This window comes from Ammospiza caudacuta, chromosome 3 (genome assembly GCF_027887145.1).
Source record: "Ammospiza caudacuta isolate bAmmCau1 chromosome 3, bAmmCau1.pri, whole genome shotgun sequence".
Taxonomy (NCBI): Eukaryota; Metazoa; Chordata; class Aves; order Passeriformes; family Passerellidae; genus Ammospiza; species Ammospiza caudacuta.
The window spans coordinates 64504599-64525226 of NC_080595.1; the positions used below are offsets into that span (position 1 = coordinate 64504599).

The window sequence follows — 20628 nt, forward strand, 5'->3', positions numbered from 1 at the left end:
ATCCAACAGTTAAATAATAAACAATATAAACAATAAACTAATACAAACAATATGAGCCTGAATTAGCAAAACTGCAAAATTAAATATCCATACATACATTGCCAGAACTCAAAATAACATTGAATCTTCTGGTTAATATTTATGCACGCAGTATGAGTGCCTATCCATTTGAATGTTTGCCTCTCCAACAAAAACTGAATATTAAGGACTGGAAAGTCCTTAAAAACTTCTTCCACATAGATGTTTTTCCTTTTTGTAGGTGAATGAAAGCGGGTTATATAGTGTTTGGGAGTTCCTGCCATTTGAGTCTCACACTGCCAGCTGCCAGTGTCACTTTTCAGCCAGATGGCTGCCTACAGCATAAAAATCAGGAATGCCAATTGAAATTAAAAACATGTTTTAGTTAACGCATAGTGGAAATTGCTTCTGACCCTGTGAACTTGCATGTGGTGCAAAATGGCTGTATCTGCCTCTTCCCATATTCCCCTTTTTCAGGTGTCAGTGTTTGCGTAATATCAAATAGCTTCTGTGACATGATTCTCTTAATCATAATGCATCACTTGCATCCCTTGCCAGTGCATAAATACGGAAGATGGTTAATATGTTAACAAATAGAACATGCTGTGGCAGCAGAGACACTGAGCTAGGTATTGCTGCTTTTGCTGCACATGCTTTGCATTCTCCTGTGCCATAGATATCTGAGACACAACATATTGAATTGCTGCCTGAGTTTCAGTTCACTGCTGTCAAGAAAACAGGTCAGATCACATGGAAATTTTTTTGTGTCACTCTAAAGGGAGGCTGAGGTAAATTGTGTTTGTTTTTGATAAATGCTCCACAAACTTGTATTGCATTTCAAAATAGTCCTGAATTCCACTGCAGCTTTACACTGAAGTTGCTGTATTTTTTTTAGTTATGTGTTTGTACTGTATGGATTTTTACTCAGAACTCTTGAACAGCAGAATCTGTTGAGCTGTTAGTTAGAAAACAAACCAGGAAAACCACTATATAGCAGTGTCATGTGCCCTACATTCACCAACAGGATCAGATAACAATGAGCAGTGCAATAAAGCCTTTAAGACATCTCCACAACTTCCTGTTAGTGCATCACACTGTCTTCCCGTGAAAACAAAAATAAATCACAAGGGCAGATTTCATTTTTCAAGTCCTAAGGACAATAGACATCAAATTAATTTCCTTGGTTTTATTTCTTCCTCCTCTTCCCCTCTCCTCTCTCCTTCCTCATCTTTGTCTCCCAGTATCAGCTCTCAACAGCAGAACTGTTGAGGAGAAATAATAACCACAATGAGATTTTTGAATTCTTTTTTAAATGTTCATCTGATCTTTTGGATGCCACATCAATGGGACTGTACCAATGGGCTCTGGACACAGGGCTGCTTGGGGTCCTGCACCAGTTGCTGCTCAATATCAGCTAACTCAAGTAGAAGTGGTGTATCAGAGTCAAGGTGCTTTTGCTGCAAGAATGCTCTGACTGAGACGAGAGCTTTTCATGTTTGATATACCAATTCAGAGACTGAAAAAATCAGAGAAGCACATCATTACTTTCCATAGCCAGGGTCCTTTTCCCCTTCATTGGTTAGGCTGAGTTTTTAAATCACAGCTGTAATGTACTTGTGTAATAGGGGGGAAAAATAGAAAATCCAAGCCTGTCTGGTTTACTAGTTAGCAAAGAATGTTCTTGGTTATAGATATTGCTGCTAAGGTTTTAGATTTTAATGTAACTTTTTTTTCTGTTCCCCCTTAAAGGAGCAATATCGTTTCTGCTATGATGTTGCACTGGAGTACCTGGAATCCTCTTAGTTGGAAAGGATGTGACGAAGTTCACCAAATATATGAATCTCAATAAGCTGTTTTGACAACAGTTCTTGATCCTGTGAAGAAAGATTTTAGAGGAAGAGGGGGGTGGGAGGGATTTTAAATTTTAAATGCAAAGTATTTTTCTTATGAAGTTGTGTATCTTAATAAAAGAACTCAATCTGTTTCTATGCTTGTATACAGTATGAACATTTAGTGCCACATAAATACTATTTAATGAAAAGCAGAGTCAGAAGAGATTTGCTCAGATTAGGACCTTCTCGTGTGTGTATATGCAGCCGTCTCTCAGATACAGTAGAGCGACCATCTGTTGCATGTATCAATATTTCCTATATGGTATTAATTTTTTTCTTTTTGATACATTGTTAAAGTACAATAACAGTGCAGATTGATAGTAAGGTTCATTCTTTATACGTTTCAAGTGTTGCATATATATATTATATATAGTCAAAGAAAAACTGGCTTATTTTGTTTTAATGTGCAATGATGGCTGGATCACATAAAGATCTTTATAAAGAAACTTAAACATAAGCCAAAGACTCAAGTGTAAATATGTCTATATGGAGAAAGCACATGTATTTATTGTTTACTTGCATTCCTTTTTTGATGGCTGAAAAAAAGAAGAATCATTTTTCTTGAAGAAAGCTTTTTTTGCTGAAATCAAGTGTAAACAATTTTTGTAGTTTATTTTTTGTATGTTTTAGTGTAAGTAGAAGACATACTTTTTATGCATAGACCAAGAAACATTGGTATAGTGGTTTTGTTGTGTACATGCTTGTGGTTCAAATTCATGTAAACAACTTGATTATAGAAGGTCTTTAAGTACAGGACCAAAATATAAACATTTTCCTGAAAATGTATAGTTTTTCACAGTTGCATTAGTTAAGGACTAATAAAAAAATATGTAAGGAAGTGCACACTTTAAAATGGCCTTGCCTATGACTTGCACAATATTGGAAGAAATTTTTAAGATCCATTAAAAATTGTACAGGAACCAATTGTTTTAAAAATATTGAAGCACAGATGAACAGGAGAACTGTGACACAAATAGATGGGTCTGCATATACCCTTCTGGGTAAAAAAGTATTTGTTTAGGAAATTGTAAAATTAAGCAATGTTTAATTTGATGTTTACAAACATGTAAGCTTTGCTTCCAAGAAAGCAAAATTTGAATAAACCAATGCCAGATTCTGATTATAGTTGTGGTGTACAAAATATTACTTTGCTTTTACTTAGCTTGCATTTATTTCTTCACAATGTTTTCTCTATGTTACCAGCTAAAGTAATTCCAGTCTCTTCTTGGTCATTTTTAGAACAGACAGTAAAATGCTATGGTGCTTTTAAATATTCTGTAAAGTAAGAATGAACTAAATTTTTATTTAAAGATTTTTTTTTCCCTACCTTGATATCCTCTCATTTACTGTCCTCTTTAAGGAGTCATTCTTGTCTGAAAGCCCAATATATTTGGATAAGGAAAAATCTCAAAAGGAAATTGTATTATTTTTCATCCTGGTGCTTCAGGAATTATGTCATAAGACTGCATGTCCTCTGTATGTCCTAAATTTCATCCTTCAGATACATGGAATTACCCATTCAACACTATAAACAGCAGAGAAATGTTTAGAGAAACACTGCTTCTCAGATTTTTTTAGTGCCTCCATCTGTACTGCATAGCTCCACCTCTTTCAAATCTAAACCACTTTTTTTTTTGTTTAGGTTTGGGGGGTTTTTTGGTTTGTTTTTTTTCCCCAGTGACACCCACTGTTGATTCCTAGTTATGTACGGCAAGATAAATTAATAAGGTTTGAAACATTTACTGAGTCTGGCTTCTTAATACTCAAATTACCCTATTTTTTCTTCTGCCATACTGGAAAGTGGAGTATAAATTACATGCTTTGCAATGTTCTTAGCTTTCCCTGTGAGGAAATGGCATTCACCTAACTTTGGCAGTCAAAGTGCTGGGTCTGTTACCTCGAGCTGTCTGTCTGGTCACCACCTTTTGTGGAAACAACACGCCCGATGCATCCTGCCTGTTAGACGTCTGTCTGGCACTAAATGATTTTGACTGTGGAAAAATCTTCCTCTGTTGTCTGAGAGGATGTTGAGAAGACTGGTCTAGAAGTCTAGATTAATTTTGTGACAGGAGAGATGAGTAGCTCTTGGGGTTGTAGAAGGCAAAAACCACATTCTGTACTGCCCAGAACGATATTTATGTTTTGGGTGGAGTTTTACTTATGCAGAGCTTATTTGTTTGGGACATTGGGGTCCATCCCCATCAGAATTTCATGATCCTGGTTAAGACCTTTGAGTCCAGTTTCCCCTGGACATTAAGCATGACTGGTAAAAGTGCCAGTGTTAATCCTGGCATTGCAGCATACTAAGCCTGCACAAGACTCCTCCTTGGGAGCATCCCCCTTGGCTAGAAGAGATTATAGCTGCCGCTGGTCATTCTGCAGAGGGGAACTCTGCCAGGGTTCAAAGACTCTGAGAGTCTCATAATTTCTGTAACTGTTGTTGACTGTGGTGATCTAAAGAGCTTTTGCAATAGCTCATGATTGAAAAATTTATGGGAAGTTCTTCCTGGCAAGGTCAGAGAAAAGTATGAAGAGGGAATATGGTATGTGAGAAGCAGATGACAAATATCAGTCTCCAGTAATGGTATCTTTTGAGGGTCTCTTAGGCAAAAGATAATATTAGAATGTGATTTTTAGTATAAAGTCAGAAGAGACACATTGTTTCATTGTGCAGCTGTTTCCCTTGTCTCACCCAGTGTAAGTAAATGCCAGCTTTGCTTTTGAGGGTACCAGCTCTGTTACTCCAGATAAATGCTGCTCCAGTATCCTTTACTTTCATCCATACAAGACAGAAGAAAGGGAAATGAGGGGATTGAAACCTGACCCAGACAGCAAACAAGTATTTATCACAAAAAGAGTGTACTGTGGAAGAATAGAAGTATTCCTGACCTTGGACACTAGGGAAAGAGGGAAATGTTTCACTCCCTGAGGTGGTGAAAAGCCACTGGCACCAGTATCACAATGTGCCAGCAGCTCCTAACCTGGAGTGGTCCATAGGGTTCAAGACTCCTCAAAATCTTTCTGCTTTCTATCATCCTTACTGAAATACTAACACACATTCAATCAAGCAGCTAAACCCTGCAGAGGGCATTGTCTCTGCCTTCCTCAGCAGCATGAAGCAAAGGCTGGATTCACACGTGGTAAATACAGTGAGCAAATGGGCATCAAGGCAGAGTACAAAGAAGCACAAAAGGCTACATCCATGGAATATGTGAGATGATTCAAATTTGAAGTTAATGAAGTTGAAACTGGTTTAATATCACATAGTGAAAGTAACCAAAAGAATGTACAAGTTCCCAAAAACATGGTTGCTATGTACAAGAGTATTACAGTGACTTGATGAGGGTTCCTCAGGGTGAGAGAGACAGACGAGAATCTTGCTTCATGATCAGAAGGCTGGATTTATTAATATATGATATATAATACATTTTGACTATACTAATAGGACTGGAGAGAGACAAGTTGCAGAAGCTGCTAAGCTAAGAATAGAATAGAATCTAAAAACAAGAGAGTTCTCTGTTATTCTGTTCCAGAGAGCTGCCCTGTGATTGGCCCTTAATTGTACACATGGTACATGAGCCAATCACAGGTGCACCTATTGCATTTCACAGCAGCTGATAATTATTGTTTACATTCTCTTTCTGGGGCCCTTGCTCCCCAGAAGATTAACAAATCCCAAAGAAAGGATTTCTATGAAAAAATGTCTGTGGTACAAGAGGTTTTTCTTTGCTCTAAAACTGAGAAGTGACGACCCCAGTGTCCTGCTCTGTGTAGTTAACGGAAGGAATTCTGTGAGTCACTTGGATGGCTTTCGTTCATTTTCTATAGGCCAGTAATCAAAGACATAATTGTTGAAATTATCTGAATTTTCCCAGAAAAACCAGATGTTAGGATCCAACACTTAAGAACCATAAAAGGCATAAAACACCTTGGAAGTGATTAAAGCAGTGTCATTGAGATGGAATAGCTACTAAACCTCAGCATGAGTATAGTGAGAGGCTTTCTTTCTTTTTTTTTCTTTTAGCTTTCTGAATCTGCCTTCCCTGTTCATAGTGACCTAACGCTAGCAGAAGTATGAGGAGACTCAGATTTTGACCTTTTATCTGGGTCCTGAGAGATCAGACCCAGCTGGTTGATGAGATCTTAGTCTTTACATTTCCTGCTTCCTGGGTAAATGATGCCATTGGGAAACAACTTGGAAAGAGGCTTTACCTTCCTGGAAAACAGTCACTGGGATAGGGGTTTGAAGCCTGAAACGTTATATCTTCAGCATATGCAAGCAGTTACTGGGATTTATTCCATTTGGGAAGTTGCTCAGTTAATATATTTACTTAGTTTAGGCTATGTCCTACATACTACATTAAGAAATAAAATATTCCTTCAAGAAACATGAAAGCCAAAGCTACTGCAGGAGTGTGCTCTTTCAAACTGATTAACAATTTCCAAAATCAAAGGTCTAAAAAAAGCAGACTGGGGAAGCAATGGTAGGCAAGTGCTTTGTCCTTGAGCCTCGAGTGTGAATTGAAGTACAAGGAAGGGACAGCCTGAGAAAAAACATTGCAGAATCATTGCATGGCCAGGCCACCTGGACTGACAAATGGCTGTATAAAGGGCCTCTTTTAAACTTCACTCTGCTGCAGTGTCAGAAGAAATCCTGAGATCTTGAAATAAATGTAAAAGCTGCTTTTATAGTGCTCTGCTCGGTACTGAAAAGAAAAGTAACTCATTTTCTGCTGTACTTTCCCGTGTCACGTAGAGGTCTGAATTGAGTAAAGTGATCCTAATCTCACAAAAGAACCTTTGTGGTGATTTATTGCTAGTGGTCTTTGTTAAACAGTCAAAGATCTTGTAACCTCTGCAAATCCAGGATAGTCAAGGGTATGTGAATATTCACCCATATCATTACTTTCTAGGGTTGAATAATCTGCTGGCATCAGATAGTGTGTGCTGAAGATGACATTTTCAGAACATGCAGAGGTTTAGTCCCATAAATTTTCCTTCAACTTTATGCAGAAAAACCTATGGTAATTTTTTAACTGAGGGGTCTCTTTCAGCAAACATCGAGATACTGAGAATAGAGAAGTTTTTCTAAATTATTTTAAGCTTCCTGAATGATTTTCCTTTAAGACTGACTAAAAGGATGATGTGAGATTGTGGTGGTGGTTGACAAGCATAAATGTTATTTTGGCCCACGCTTCTCAGAAATTAATTCTTTCCCTGCTGTTGGGTTTAGACTCCTAATTTATGCAGAGATTGACATGTATGATGACAGGCACAATAGGATGCTTACCTAATAATAATGTTTATTAGTTGTGTCTTGGCCAACAAAGAACAGATGTTTTTGTGCCTTGTTGAAATACAACAGCTTGATTTCAATAGTCTTTTGTAACGCCTTCTAGCTTCCATCTGGATCAGAAAATAGTCCCTTACTTCACAAATTACATCAAGATAAATTTGAAAGCCATGTATGCTCAGAGATTTTTTGTAAATGTCCTCTAAGTAAAAGAGAAAAAAAAAGAAGTCTGTGTTAAAAAAAAAAAAGCAGCAAAAATGTCTGTCTACTGGACATGGAAGCAAAACCTGATCTTTCTTGCAAGCTTTGGTGTATCCTGGAGCTCTTTGATAATGAGCACGGAAATGGCATCTGGCAAAACATAGTACCTCCAAACTGTGATAATATCTCTGCATTTTCCTGCCAGGTGCAAACCACTGTGAGTTCTTTCCATTTCTCAGTGCAGAACTTCTGTCTTTCTTTTGTGTATTTAAACTTCTAGAATAGTATCTGAAGCGACAGAATTTTGCAGTCCTGCAATGTTGAAGTGAATGTCCTTTTGCATGCCAATAAAAAACATGAAACCAAAGATTACAGTATCTTTGGGGTTTCTCTCTCAAGATAACCAGAGTGAGTTGGTTTTTTTTTTGTAGTAGCCATAAAGTCGAACTGTAAGTTTCAGAAAAGTTTTGGAATACATTTGTTTTGCTTAAGTCCCAGCAGCTGAAATCATTATTTGTGATCAAGGACATTAAACTATTTAATATTTTGTTAGTCTTTCTGACTCACTTGCTGTATCAATGAACAGGTACAAAACATCTGGACCCATAGTCTGAACTATCTTCTGCACAGAACTTGGTGCTGTATCCCTTTTCCTCACTTTCAGGGTGAAGTTGTTATGAAACTCACTGATTATCCAGATTAACATTGCAAAACTGCCTCTGTGTACTGAAAATGCTTGAAACCTCCTGCTCAAGGGGTGCATGCATTCATTTTAAGCTAGGTGGAAAACAATAGGAAGCTATGATGCTGCTGCAACCTTTTCTGTTGCACAAAATCTGTCATTAAAGCTTCGGTTGGTGCGGTTTAAACTGTATGAATAGGTTGCTGCTTGGTTTCATCTCCTGAAATGATCAAGGTTTCCAGCTTACCTTGCAGTTAGAAGTACAGCAGCAATTCTCATAGGTCGGACTTCTTCAGGGGTAAGGATAAAATAGAATATAAAAGCACTAGGCACGTTATAGGTTCTTCTAATATTTCTCCTGCAGCCACATGAGGTGGTTCAGCTAGTGCAACAGTGAGGTGTAATTACAGCTGTGAGAAAATAACTGTGTGGTTTTGTCTGTGGCAAAGGCTTTCAAAAAATTCTTTTAAAAAACAGGGAAGAAGTGCAGGCTTTGTTTCTATTTCAATGTGCCTTCCTTTCAGGCACTTTGTTTGCTTCAAATAATAGCCTTGCATTACACACACCCATTCTAAGATGATAGTCCTTTAAGCAGTCAGAATCACAGCCTGCATCAGTCTCTGTCCCTAAATACAAGTAAGCTGTTGGTATGTGGATTAAAGCTATCAGGGACAGGTATGATGAGCCCTACAGAATATTCAGGGGGGACTATGATGCACAGAGGCCTAAGGAATAGGCCTTTATCTTTTGCACTGGGAGATTTATAAACTTTGTGCAAGAGACAGAGAATAAAATAGTCAGTGAACTGACGGGGATCAGCACAAAGAGAGGAACCTTGTTCACCTCTTATTTGGCAACAGCATAGAAAGCACTTGCTTTGGATTTAAGAATAGGCAGAATGGAAATTGAAAAAATGTAGACAAGATTGGAACTTCCCAAAAAGCATTCAGTTATGAAATACATGGAATTTCACTGACTGCTTCAGTCAGTGAAAAAGTTTCAAATATTGAGGAAATGTCTTATTTGTGGTCAAAGAAGGTTGAACAATTGATTTAGGCCACTGAGGATAAAAGATGCTGAGCAAGGGACAGTGCCAAGCAGAAAGAAATGAGCAATTTAAGTGAGAAGATCCTTCAATAAAGGACATTTCTGCCAAGGTATTGTGAAATATCAAAAAAAAATAATAATGCCACTAAATCTGGTTTAACACAGACAGGAAACATGAGGATCTGGTCACATGCCTCATTTGATGGCCTATGAACTCCAGTACATTTCTGGAGTCTGCCTTGAAGGCCTCAAGATGCAATTTTTGTGATACCATATTGGTTGATGCTGATCAAGGAAAGAGGAACAGTGCTGCAACACTGAACATGGCCATTCATCTTGGTTCTGAGGACAAACAACAAATGAGAAGTAAAGCAAATGTGGCAGGAAGTTATAACTCAGGTGAGATTTCCCAAGGGGGTGACAGCAGCCCCTACCTCACTGCTAGGTGACAGCCAAATGCTACACTGAAGACTTCTTTTTGATGATTGGTTTTTTTTGCACAATTTTATATAAATATAAAATTTTCAGTTCTTAGAAGAAAAAAAATTTTACTAAGACAAGCAATTTCAGAAATGGAGGTTGATGGGGGAGAACATTTTTTGGGAGGGCACTCTGAGAAGCAGGTGCTTTACTGTGTCCTCCAGGGAGCCACAGTAAAGGAAGATTTCAGAGTGAGAATTCTGAGTCTCCTGAAAACAGAAGCTGACTTGATAAATTAATACCTTCAGAATCCTACAGGATTTTGCATTTGGGAAAAATTGCAAAAATTGGATTGGGGAGGGGCACATGCCCTGCAAGTCAGTCTGAGCTTACAGTCCAGCATGGCAAAATAAAAATTCAATTATCAGACAATCCTAGGAAAAACAGAGACTAGAATGTGACAATTATTTTGTTGATATACACATACAAGTCTGGACTTGCCTCACCTTCACTTTTAGCACTTTGTGTAACACACCTGCAGGGTCATGCAAAGACCCCTCACAGTACCACGATGTCATGATCTTGCTCCTTACTTTGACTTTGCCAGGAGGTGCCAATTCTGAACTTGTCACAGACACACAAATGTTTAAGGAAGACACATACTCTTTTCAAGCCTGTGTGCTTCTCCAACTAGATTTTATGCTCTTACCTGATCATTCTTTCTCTTCTTCCAGTGGCCTTTGTAAATTGACTGGGATCTAGAAACAGGACATTGTATATGTTGCTCAATTTTGTTGTTTTGTTTTGGTTGCTTTTAATTCTTGTCACTGATGTTTTTTCACTCAGCACAGGCTGAAGTGAAGCAAGCATGGATGGAACATGGTATTATCTCTGTAACACATTTCAACTTTTCAGCAGAAACAATTTCAACAGATAGTTCAAAATTTACACTGAATAGCTGAACCAACAACTCCCACTTTCATCTGAGGTCAGCTGGCACCTCTGAAATCAAGCTTCTTGCTGGTTGAGATTCAAAATCTGCTGAGTGTTTTAATCAGGATGACAGTGACAATTCCAAAGTGAAACAACTCCAACTGATCTGTTGTTCCTTCCAGTGCTTCTCTCGGGTGGGGAGAAGGTGAAAAAGTCTGCTCCCTTCCAATTCTTTAGAGGTGTCTCCAAGTGTTTAAAGGTCAGTGGGCTTTAAAACATGAAACAAAGCAGGAAGAACTTGGGTAAGTGATATATTTAAGTGTGTTTAATTTAAAAAAAGATTCACCCAGCAATGTATGGCGGCAGGCTGGTTAACTCCACAGAAGATCCGAGGTCTTAAGCCAAAGGAAACAGAAATATCTGGATGCACGTACTCCAGCATGTATTGTCCAACTGACTTTCTGTCATGGCAGCTCCTGAAATGTGCTACTGTGAAGTTATTTTTAAAGAAAACTTTAAAATTAACTAGTCAAAGGGGCATGGCAAAAATAACTTTCCCACACCCACCTTTCCATAACAGTACTATTGCTGGAGTCCACATGGAAGCTGAGGCTTGTGCTCCTATCTCTTTGTCATGGGCTGAGTTAGAATACACAGTCTGGGGACAAAAAATAACATTTTATGTATGCAAATTTATTTTAGTATTTAAAAATACAATGTTCTGGGAAACACTGCCCAAAATGGGGTGATGCACCCCATGTTGCAAGCATCTTTTGAGTTGATTGCTCTTTTTGCTCCTGTCCAAGCCAGGAGAGACGACAGCCCCACAGAGAGCTCATGATAAGTGTCTATCACATGGCAGGTTTGGATGGGCAAGGGACTCAGGTTACCTGCTAGTTTTAGGAAGCATCTTCAGCTCTGTGTTAAAACCAAAATCAGCAAATTTTCTTTAGCATTATTTTTTTCAAACTTGAGGCTGGCTTGTTTTGGGCTTTGTTATGATTTTTTGGTTTGGTTTGCTTTGGTTTGCTTTGGTTTGGTTCAGTTTGAGTCAGTTTGGTTTGGTGTTTTTCAGGGTTTTTTTTTGCTGTGATTCTGCTTACTTTGATTTCATTTTATTTTCTCTTCTAGGAAGAGTTTAAGTTTTTGGATTGAATGTTTTTTCCCCCTTTTGAAAATACCTTCTTTCATATGATATATTAAATCTTCCCTGGCAAGCTCGTCTTCAGCCATATTGCATAGGTGGATTTTGGAGGTGAGCAGAGAGCAGAATTCAGAAAAATAAATTAACAAAATACATTGTTTTTAAAATGGACTTTAGTTGGATGACTTTGTAGATTTCATCCTCTAGCCTTGGCAAGCCTGAAACAATTTGCTGACATAATTGTACAAGAACACTTACAGATACTTTGCTCAGAGAGATGTGGAGGGAGATACAGGCTTTAATTTTTCAAAATGTATCTATCTATTCATGTTGGTTGTGTGTTAAATCTCACATGATACTCAGCACGAAAAGGTCCAGGATACTGCAGTGCTCCACAGGCTCTCATCATCCCCTGGCTCAGGGGTCTCTGGCAGTGTGGAGAGGGAAAGAAAGGAGGACACGAGAAGGGTCCAACTGCTGTTCTGTAGGCTTCATCCAGGAGAACATGTGCTAGGAACACATTGAAGGAGATGCCCAGGGGTCAGAAATGCTCTTGGATGTCAAATAAATGTACATGCAACAAACTGAAATCAAGATGAAAGGCTGGCAGAAGGACTTATGCTCCAAAATGAGAGCCCCAGGATGTTTCCTTACAGACCATTTGAAATCTTAGATAATTTACATGAAGTTTGTGGAGAAGGGCAAGGTGAAAGGGTCTTGGCTGCATCACAACATATGTTTCATACTGCAAAGCAAAGCTGCCTACAAGAACAAATGGATGCAGTGTATACTACCTAGTAAGTTATCATTTTACATGAGAAGTAATGAGATTTATTTAACTTGGTCGACCGTCACATGGAGAACCTTCTAGACTGGATATTTTAATAGGATAGGCATAAAATATGCACTAAAATAAAATAAAAATAAAATAAAATAAAATAAAATAAAATAATAAAATAATAAATGTTACCTATGGGTTCTTCAAGAAAAAAAAGACTTTTTATAGATTGTTTTGGAGAAGAATGCCTGTGCTCTTTCCTCCTCCCCAGGAGGAGGAAGGGAAGACAGGTTTATTGACCAATTTGATAAGGGAACACATTTGTATTCCAGCAGTTTTCCCAAATGAGTCTCTCATGAAGGCTTAGCTTCTCACAGTGTGTGTGACAGCTTGTCATGGGCTGCCACAAGAATGGTGACTCTGTAGGACTGGAAAAGGTGTTGGCCAGCCGCCATCCCCTGGGTGAGGTAGAAGATGGAACCTGTGGCACCACTGGGGCCATTAGAGGGGTTTTGGTGACAACCCTATTTATGTTCTGCAGGAAGGGCAGAAAAAGCAGCATTCTGCTCTTGGAGAGGGAGAAACAGGACTGGAAGAGAAAAAGAAGGGGATGCTTATGTTTGTTTGTTATGAAGTAAATGTACATTGCTTGTGGCGCTCTCAGATTTTTTTATGACCAAATGTACTGGATTCTGCATTAATTTAAAAACTAGTCTCTGTTTAATTATACTGAGACCCTCCTTCGAAATAAAAAAAAATCTTTATGGTTGATAAGTAGACAGAAAAACATATGACACAAACATGAAATAAAGAGCTTGAATCTGTGCTTGTGATGAAATGAAAACAAACCTCATCTCAGCTGGACCAAATGCATCCTTCAGTCCACCATCCCTAGGGATAAGGAGTCATGAGGACAATCTGAGAACTCCCTGGGCACTCTCTTCTCCCACGGGCTGAAACTCTGGCAGGTGCCAGCCCAAGAGTCTGGCTGCCTCTTCAAATAAAAGGAACCTTTAAATTATTTATGTCAGATCTTAGTTTTCCTACAGCCTTAGACTTTTCCAAATTCCTTTATTTATGTTCAATTTGCCTGTGTATTTAATTAACCAAACAAAAAAACCAAACAACACAATAACAAAACAAATAAACCAAAAAGAAAACCCAAAAAAGCCTACAAGAAAGAAGTCTGTCAATCACTGATACCTTTATACTGCTTCTACTTAAGAAAGAGCTAGGGAGACCTGGAACAAGAGCATAGATGCAGAACACTGAGACAGCAAATACATCTGAGTTTTCATATGGTAAATTATTCTTTAATGAGACACATTTTTCCTGCAGAAACAATTTGCTTTTAAATTCAACTTCATACACAGAATGGAAGTAATTACATTTAAGTTTGTTCTTCAGCTTTCTAAAGCTGTTTCTAAAACTGGGCAAATAAAATTGAGTGCTTGACCGACTATCTGTGGACCTTCTAGAAAGGCTGCCTCTAATGATGAAAAAAATGGAAAAAAAAAGAAAGAAAAGAAAGAAAAGAAAGAAAAGGAAAAAAAGGAAGGAAGTGGCGGAAGGAAGGAAGGAAGTGGCGGAAGGAAGGAAGTGGCGGAAGGAAGGAAGTGGCGGAAGGAAGGAAGTGGCGGAAGGAAGTGGCGGAAGGAAGTGGCGGAAGGAAGGAAGTGGCGGAAGGAAGTGGCGGAAGGAAGGAAGTGGCGGAAGGAAGGAAGGAAGGAAGTGGCGGAAGGAAGGAAGTGGCGGAAGGAAGTGGCGGAAGGAAGTGGCGGAAGGAAGTGGCGGAAGGAAGTGGCGGAAGGAAGTAAGGAAGTGGCGGAAGGAAGTGGCGGAAGGAAGTGGCGGAAGGAAGTGGCGGAAGGAAGTGGCGGAAGGAAGGAAGGAAGTGGCGGAAGGAAGGAAGGAAGGAAGGAAGTGGCGGAAGGAAGTGGCGGAAGGAAGTGGCGGAAGGAAGTGGCGGAAGGAAGTGGCGGAAGGAAGTGGCGGAAGGAAGTGGCGGAAGGAAGGAAGGAAGTGGCGGAAGGAAGTGGCGGAAGGAAGTGGCGGAAGGAAGTGGCGGAAGGAAGTGGCGGAAGGAAGTGGCGGAAGGAAGGAAGGAAGTGGCGGAAGGAAGGAAGGAAGGAAGGAAGGAAGGAAGGAAGGAAGGAAGGAAGGAAGGAAGGAAGGAAGGAAGGAAGGAAGGAAGGAAGGAAGTGGCGGAAGGAAGTGGCGGAAGGAAGTGGCGGAAGGAAGGAAGGAAGGAAGTGGCGGAAGGAAGTGGCGGAAGGAAGTGGCGGAAGGAAGTGGCGGAAGGAAGGAAGGAAGGAAGGAAGGAAGGAAGGAAGGAAGGAAGGAAGGAAGGAAGGAAGGAAGGAAGGAAGGAAGGAAGGAAGGAAGGAAGGAAGGAAGTGTCGGAAGGAAGTGTCGGAAGGAAGGAAGGAAGGAAGTGTCGGAAGGAAGTGTCGGAAGGAAGGAAGGAAGGAAGGAAGGAAGGAAGGAAGGAAGGAAGGAAGGAAGGAAGGAAGGAAGGAAGGAAGGAAGGAAGGAAGGAAGGAAGGAAGTGTCGGAAGGAAGTGTCGGAAGGAAGTGTCGGAAGGAAGGAAGGAAGGAAGGAAGGAAGGAAGGAAGGAAGGAAGGAAGGAAGGAAGGAAGGAAGGAAGGAAGGAAGGAAGGAAGGAAGGAAGGAAGGAAGGAAGGAAGGAAGGAAGGAAGGAAGGAAGGACAAAAACAAGCTTGGGTTTGCATTTTTAAATGACAGTTAGTATTTCAGTTTCAATAAAAATGAGCAAATACATTCAGTGCCACCAATTCATCATTAATTTGAAAGTTAGACAAGTCTGTAATTTAAGATAAATATTAAGGATGAGAAAACATTGAAGGTAACCATTATTAAATGAAATGTTTTGTTGATTTCTTTAACTGGCTGTTTAGGCTAAGCTGTGGTTTTTAATGCTCCCATAAAGAGGAATTATTAGTGCTCTTTCTTCTGGTATAGAAATTGGGGAGGTAAGGAGTGTGAGATGCCAGTTTTCATTATAGTTCTATTAGAGCTCTTTGCTGTCAGGAAAAGTCAAACTGTTTTGCTTCCCTTCTGTGGAAAATTGACAGCTTATAGGTGAAACTTCAGAAATAATTAGTGAAAGTAGCTATGTAAATTCCATTGGGGTAATCAATCTTTCACAAATGTATTTAAATTAATACAGTGTCCTTTTCTTTGAACAGTGACAGGGTGCAAAAAGATTATTTTGGATTCCTTTAACAGCATCTAGAAGCCTACACTGACTCTTTAAAAATAAATTACAGCCCACTCCACTCAAGAAATCACAAAGGGTGAGAGTGATATTTGAAATTAATTCAAAAATTTCTTCAGCATGCTTCCAGCTGTCAAAATGCATTGAAGATATGCCAAATATATTTCAAAACACTTTCTGTAATTTGAAGACATCTCAAGTAATTTTTACTGCCAAAATCTTTACTTCATCATTTTCCTAAAGCTGTAGGATGTCTTTTTATTTAGGTCCCTCACATCATTTTTCTTTCCCCACCAAAAAAAAAAAAAAAAAAACCACCAAGAAAAAAAAACACCGAAACAAACCAACGATCCATAGAAACCAAATAATAAAATTTGCACAGTTTAGGTGTTGAATTGGGAGTTTGATTTGACTTTTTTCTTTTTTTTTACAGAGAGTAACACGTTTTATCTTTTAGAAAGAGTAAAAATTCTTACTGTAGTGAGAAGATTTAGGCTGGGCTTTAGGGGTCAGGACTCAAGAATATGGCTTTGCCATAGATTTTCCATGTAGCCCTGGTTGTATTGAAAGTTCTCTGCTCTGAGTCCACTCAAGAAAAATAGTACTTCCAAACTCAGTATGGTAGATAGAACCCACATATATTTAATATCTGCTTAGCCATTGGAACACTGAGCCTGCCTGAATAGACTTTGTAGTGCGATGCCATGCACAGATCAATAAATATTTCCATTGGAAGAGTGAGTTCATATTCTGTGCTGTCAAATAAAAAGTGGTAACCCAGGCTGAGGATCACCTGGATGGCTCATTTTGGCAGGCGCTTCTTTGTATTGGGACTCCTACTGTATTAAACATTTGCATTCTGCTTTATCTTCAAAATGCTTTAGAAACACTTCAGTATCAATCATCTTCATAGATTTATAAAGATAGGTAGCATTAATACCTATCAATAGATGGGAGAATTTTTTGCTTGAGACTCTGTAGTCTCAAGGCTATTTTTAGCTTTGAGTCTATACTCAAAGCACAGAGCTTAGAAATCTCAAACAGTGTCTTTTTTCTCTGTGGTTGAACAAAGCATTGGCAGAACTGTCTGCCTTTGCAGCACTGGAACCTTTCAGGGGGTTGAGTGTTCAATACATACGTGGTGCTAACACTTCAAATGCATTCATTAAGACCATGATTCTTATCACACTTACCAACAGCTGAGGAGAGATTTATGGAGATATATTTTCTATAATTTACTGGTGTATACAGAGCTATTACTCTTTGTTGAAGAAACTTTGGAGAACTTCATGTCAATATTCTTCGCAGGACTGTAACTTGAAACGCCGTTATAAGCAAGGTGCTTCTATGTGAAGCCACAACCAGCTGAAAGCCATAACTCTTTCTTATTAACAATCCACTCCAACTTCTATTAAAATCAATGAAAAGATCTTTCTGACTCTGGCAGGTACAGAATTGCTCAATAAAATGTTGAAAACACCCACAGGTTATTGTTGTTCAGTCCATAAAAAAGTCAGCCAAAACCTTACTATTTTTCACAATGTAATGTGTGTACATGTGCTTCAATTCTTTTGAAACCACCAGGGGATCCTGGTTCTTCAATAGACTGTTCACTGGAGTCAAACATTGGCAAAAAACCTGGTGGGCTCAAGAGCTTTTACTAACAACCTTTTGTTCATGCCTGCTAAGACATTTAAATTCCATACGAAGAGCATGTCTAAGATCTCTCTGTTAAACTGTAAGGAAATGTCAAAGAACCCAAAATGTAGCTCCTGAAAAGGTAAAGGAAAGCTCAAAATAAAATGACAGGGCACTAAAATGTTCCAAGATTTTAGAGCCAGGAGCCACCACAATTCACAAGGGTGACCACCTGCTTTGTGAAGGTGTTAGGATTTTCATCACAATAATTTTTATACCAAGTGCAAAAACTTGGAGCAGAGGAGGCTTGCATTTTTAGAAAGGCAGATTTTATCTCTATCTGTGGACTTCAACTGATGGTAAAGCAGTATAAAATTCTGTGGGTAATGATCCTTGCTTTTTAACATGGCTCTTAATTTTAATTTCCAGCAAGATCTGCCTCTGCAGATTTGAAAAGTCCTCTACCTGAATTGACTCATCTTAGGGGGAGTGTGAGCAGTCGCTGTCAATGGAAGAAAGAATGTTAAAAAAAAAAGAAAAAAAAAAAAAACAGCTTGCTGGGATCAGTGAATTATTCTGAGCAATGAGAGCTTTAGATTTTCAGGTAAAGTTAGAAGCAATTGTTGCAGGTGGCAGGGACAAGTAAGCTAAATGTTAGGCTAAAAAAGTTAGGTTTCTTTGGATATAATTATTTCAGTGTTATGAGCTGATCGCCTTTGTCTTTACTGGGCAATAAATCCTATCCACCCATACATACTGAAGGGGCAGAAAAAGCTTTTACACAAAGACCAACCTATCATGTTGTAACCTGTGTTCCAACAGTTCATGTTTCAGCCAATTCAGCCTCTCTCTCTCTGTGAATAATCCATGTGTGCCATTGCAGAGATTAGATTTTTTTCTCATGTTGGGGACAGTTTGTTCAAGCTGAGACCATTATCTTACATCACACAGGCCATTGGGAGGGCACAGCTCTCAGTTCAGTGTTGAGCTTCTTGGGTGGGTTGCATGAAATCTGATTGATCTTACCAGAACCACTGTGGGTTAGCAGAGGAAGACCACAGCTCCTGAAACTCTCTGCAGCTTCTTTTAATGCTCAGTTCACCTCTGGAACAGTTAAATATTATACTGTTCTCCTGACTTAGGTATTGAGACAGTAGATTCCTGTAAATGAAGGGTGACAATATAGCTAACTAACCATAGGAATAGATGACCTGTCTCCCTTTCTTTGTCAGAATTGTTCTAGATGGTATCATGGAGTCCTTTATTTATTCAAGGCTTAAACATTCCAGGAGTCCAATGTTCCCTTGGGAGATTATTTCACAGCTCAATGCACCTGTGTCAGGAAGGATTCCTTACAGCTTGGTCTGACTCTGTTTTTAATAAAGTCAGACTATTTTAATGACAGGATGAGTGTTCACTTTTTTCCTGGTTTTGGCCAGGACAGGCTTCATTTTTTAAAAGCAGCCAGTAAGGGCAATGGCTAGGACGCTGGGGTTATTCTGTAACACCTCGCATCATTTCCAGACAGGGGAAAAGGGACCCCTGCTTCCAAGGACAAGGGGTTCCTTTTGGTCAAAAAAATCATGGCATCTGGTATTGTTTATTGTCTCAGTCTCTGTGGTGAGCATTTTTACATGTGAATCACTCTCTCTTTTGTGTACTTTTATTATTAATTTTGTTGTTGTTACTGTTCATTTTCTTATCTCGTTGTTTCCAGTATATTGTTCTTATCTCAGCCTGCAAACTTTACCTTTTTTACGTCCAACTGGAGAGCAGGGAGGGGAAGTATCACATGTTTTCTTTTACTGGGAGTACTAAATTGGAGAATATAATTCCTAAACCATGATAACCTTGCACTGAAAAAAAATATGGAAGTCTATTGAATTTCCTGCAGTATCTTGAATTTGATTCAAAAGATAGTGCAAGCATTCCATATGAACCTCACTCACACCTGTCTCCCAGGTCCTGACTGTTCTGAGTTTCCATAAAACATTTTCCTCTTTGAAATTACTGTTCTGCCAGCTATATCAAATACATTTCCCTTATGTTTATAAGTTCAATAAATGGTGCATATATTCCTGTAGACATAGTGCTTAGTTTCATATTTATGGGATTGTTTTAAAGTTTCCATTTTAAGGTTTCAACCAGCTCAACTAATGGCCGCATTTAGCTAACAAATGGACTGAGCTCAAAAAATAATACAAATCTTCACATTTTAGAAATTATTTTCTTTTGAAACATTTTGGAACATTTTACTGACTTTCTGGAAAACAATAATTAAACTCATCAGCAAGCTAGAAAAATATTCCTAGATGTAGTTTTCAGACATCTGTGTTTTGCCTATGTGTCCATCCTTCTGAATTTTTCTGTCCCATTCCCCTACACTGGTCCTTGGCCACCCCCTTGGGGAATAAGCAGGGCTTTTCCACCTGGGGAAACATGGGTCCCTGTTTGTGTGCACCTTCCAGAGCAGCTGGAGCCGCCGACACCGTGGCTGCATGAGGACACACGGTCACTTTGGATGTTGTGGGTTTGGCCGTACAGCCTGACCTTCACCCCATTGCTGGCAGTGGAGATGGAGTGGCCAAGCTGACTGTGCCTGCAGGTTCCCACAGGGCAGAGGTAACACTGAGGTCCTGGCAGGCTCTTTGTGAAGAATGCCACAACTTAGAACTGAAGCAGGGTTAAGGAGATGTAAGAACAGACGTGATCTCTGTTCTTTCCATATGGGAAGAATGGGGTCAGATATTGCCTCCTCTTGGTATAGTATACATACATTTTTTTCAGCAGCTTGTTCTAATCTTCAATATTGAAACTTGAACAAAACAAAAGGAATTTTTCTTACACAAGATCCTCCTAAGAATTTAGTCTGCCATATGAACACCTTCCCAAAGGATCACTTGTTACCAGCAGTCCATGATGACAATCCGATGATCTCTCACTTCAAGATCAAGGATGGTTTGGAGATGGCAAATTATTTTTGCACTTGGCCTTACACATCAAACTGGAAAATCTCCTGCAGAGCATTTGGAAGAAGAGGTCAGTGACTCTCATTTACCAGTCTTTGTGTTAGCAGATGTGGGGACTCTTCTGATAAAAAACGACTAGTGATTTAAATTGCAATTTCAGACAGGTGCATTTCTAGTTCCTTCCTTGCAGCTAACATGGTTGATTTTGTTAGGTTATGTGATGAAGGCTGGCTTCTGCACACACACACACACAGAAGCACAGAGGAATAACAGTGTATAGAGGAACTCCAGAGGTATTTCCAGGGTACTCCCAGGCACAGAATTACAGAGGCTCTGGGCCAGCAGAGCTGCTTGCACACCCCAGCGGCAGCAGG

The 20628-nt window shown here is 39.2% G+C and overlaps 1 protein-coding gene across 3 annotated transcripts in view; it reads left to right on the top strand.

Annotated features, from left to right (window-relative positions):
• PTPRK (protein tyrosine phosphatase receptor type K) overlaps nt 1-3014 on the top strand; it is a 382880-nt gene extending 379866 nt beyond the window's left edge. For all 3 annotated transcript variants that reach the window (XM_058802159.1, XM_058802160.1, XM_058802161.1), the window contains one exon: nt 1768-3014. In XM_058802159.1, the coding sequence (XP_058658142.1) occupies nt 1768-1821 (54 nt within the window). In that variant the 3' untranslated portion in view covers nt 1822-3014. The remainder of the gene's footprint in view (nt 1-1767) is intronic.
• Nucleotides 3015-20628: the final 17614 nt, after the last annotated feature.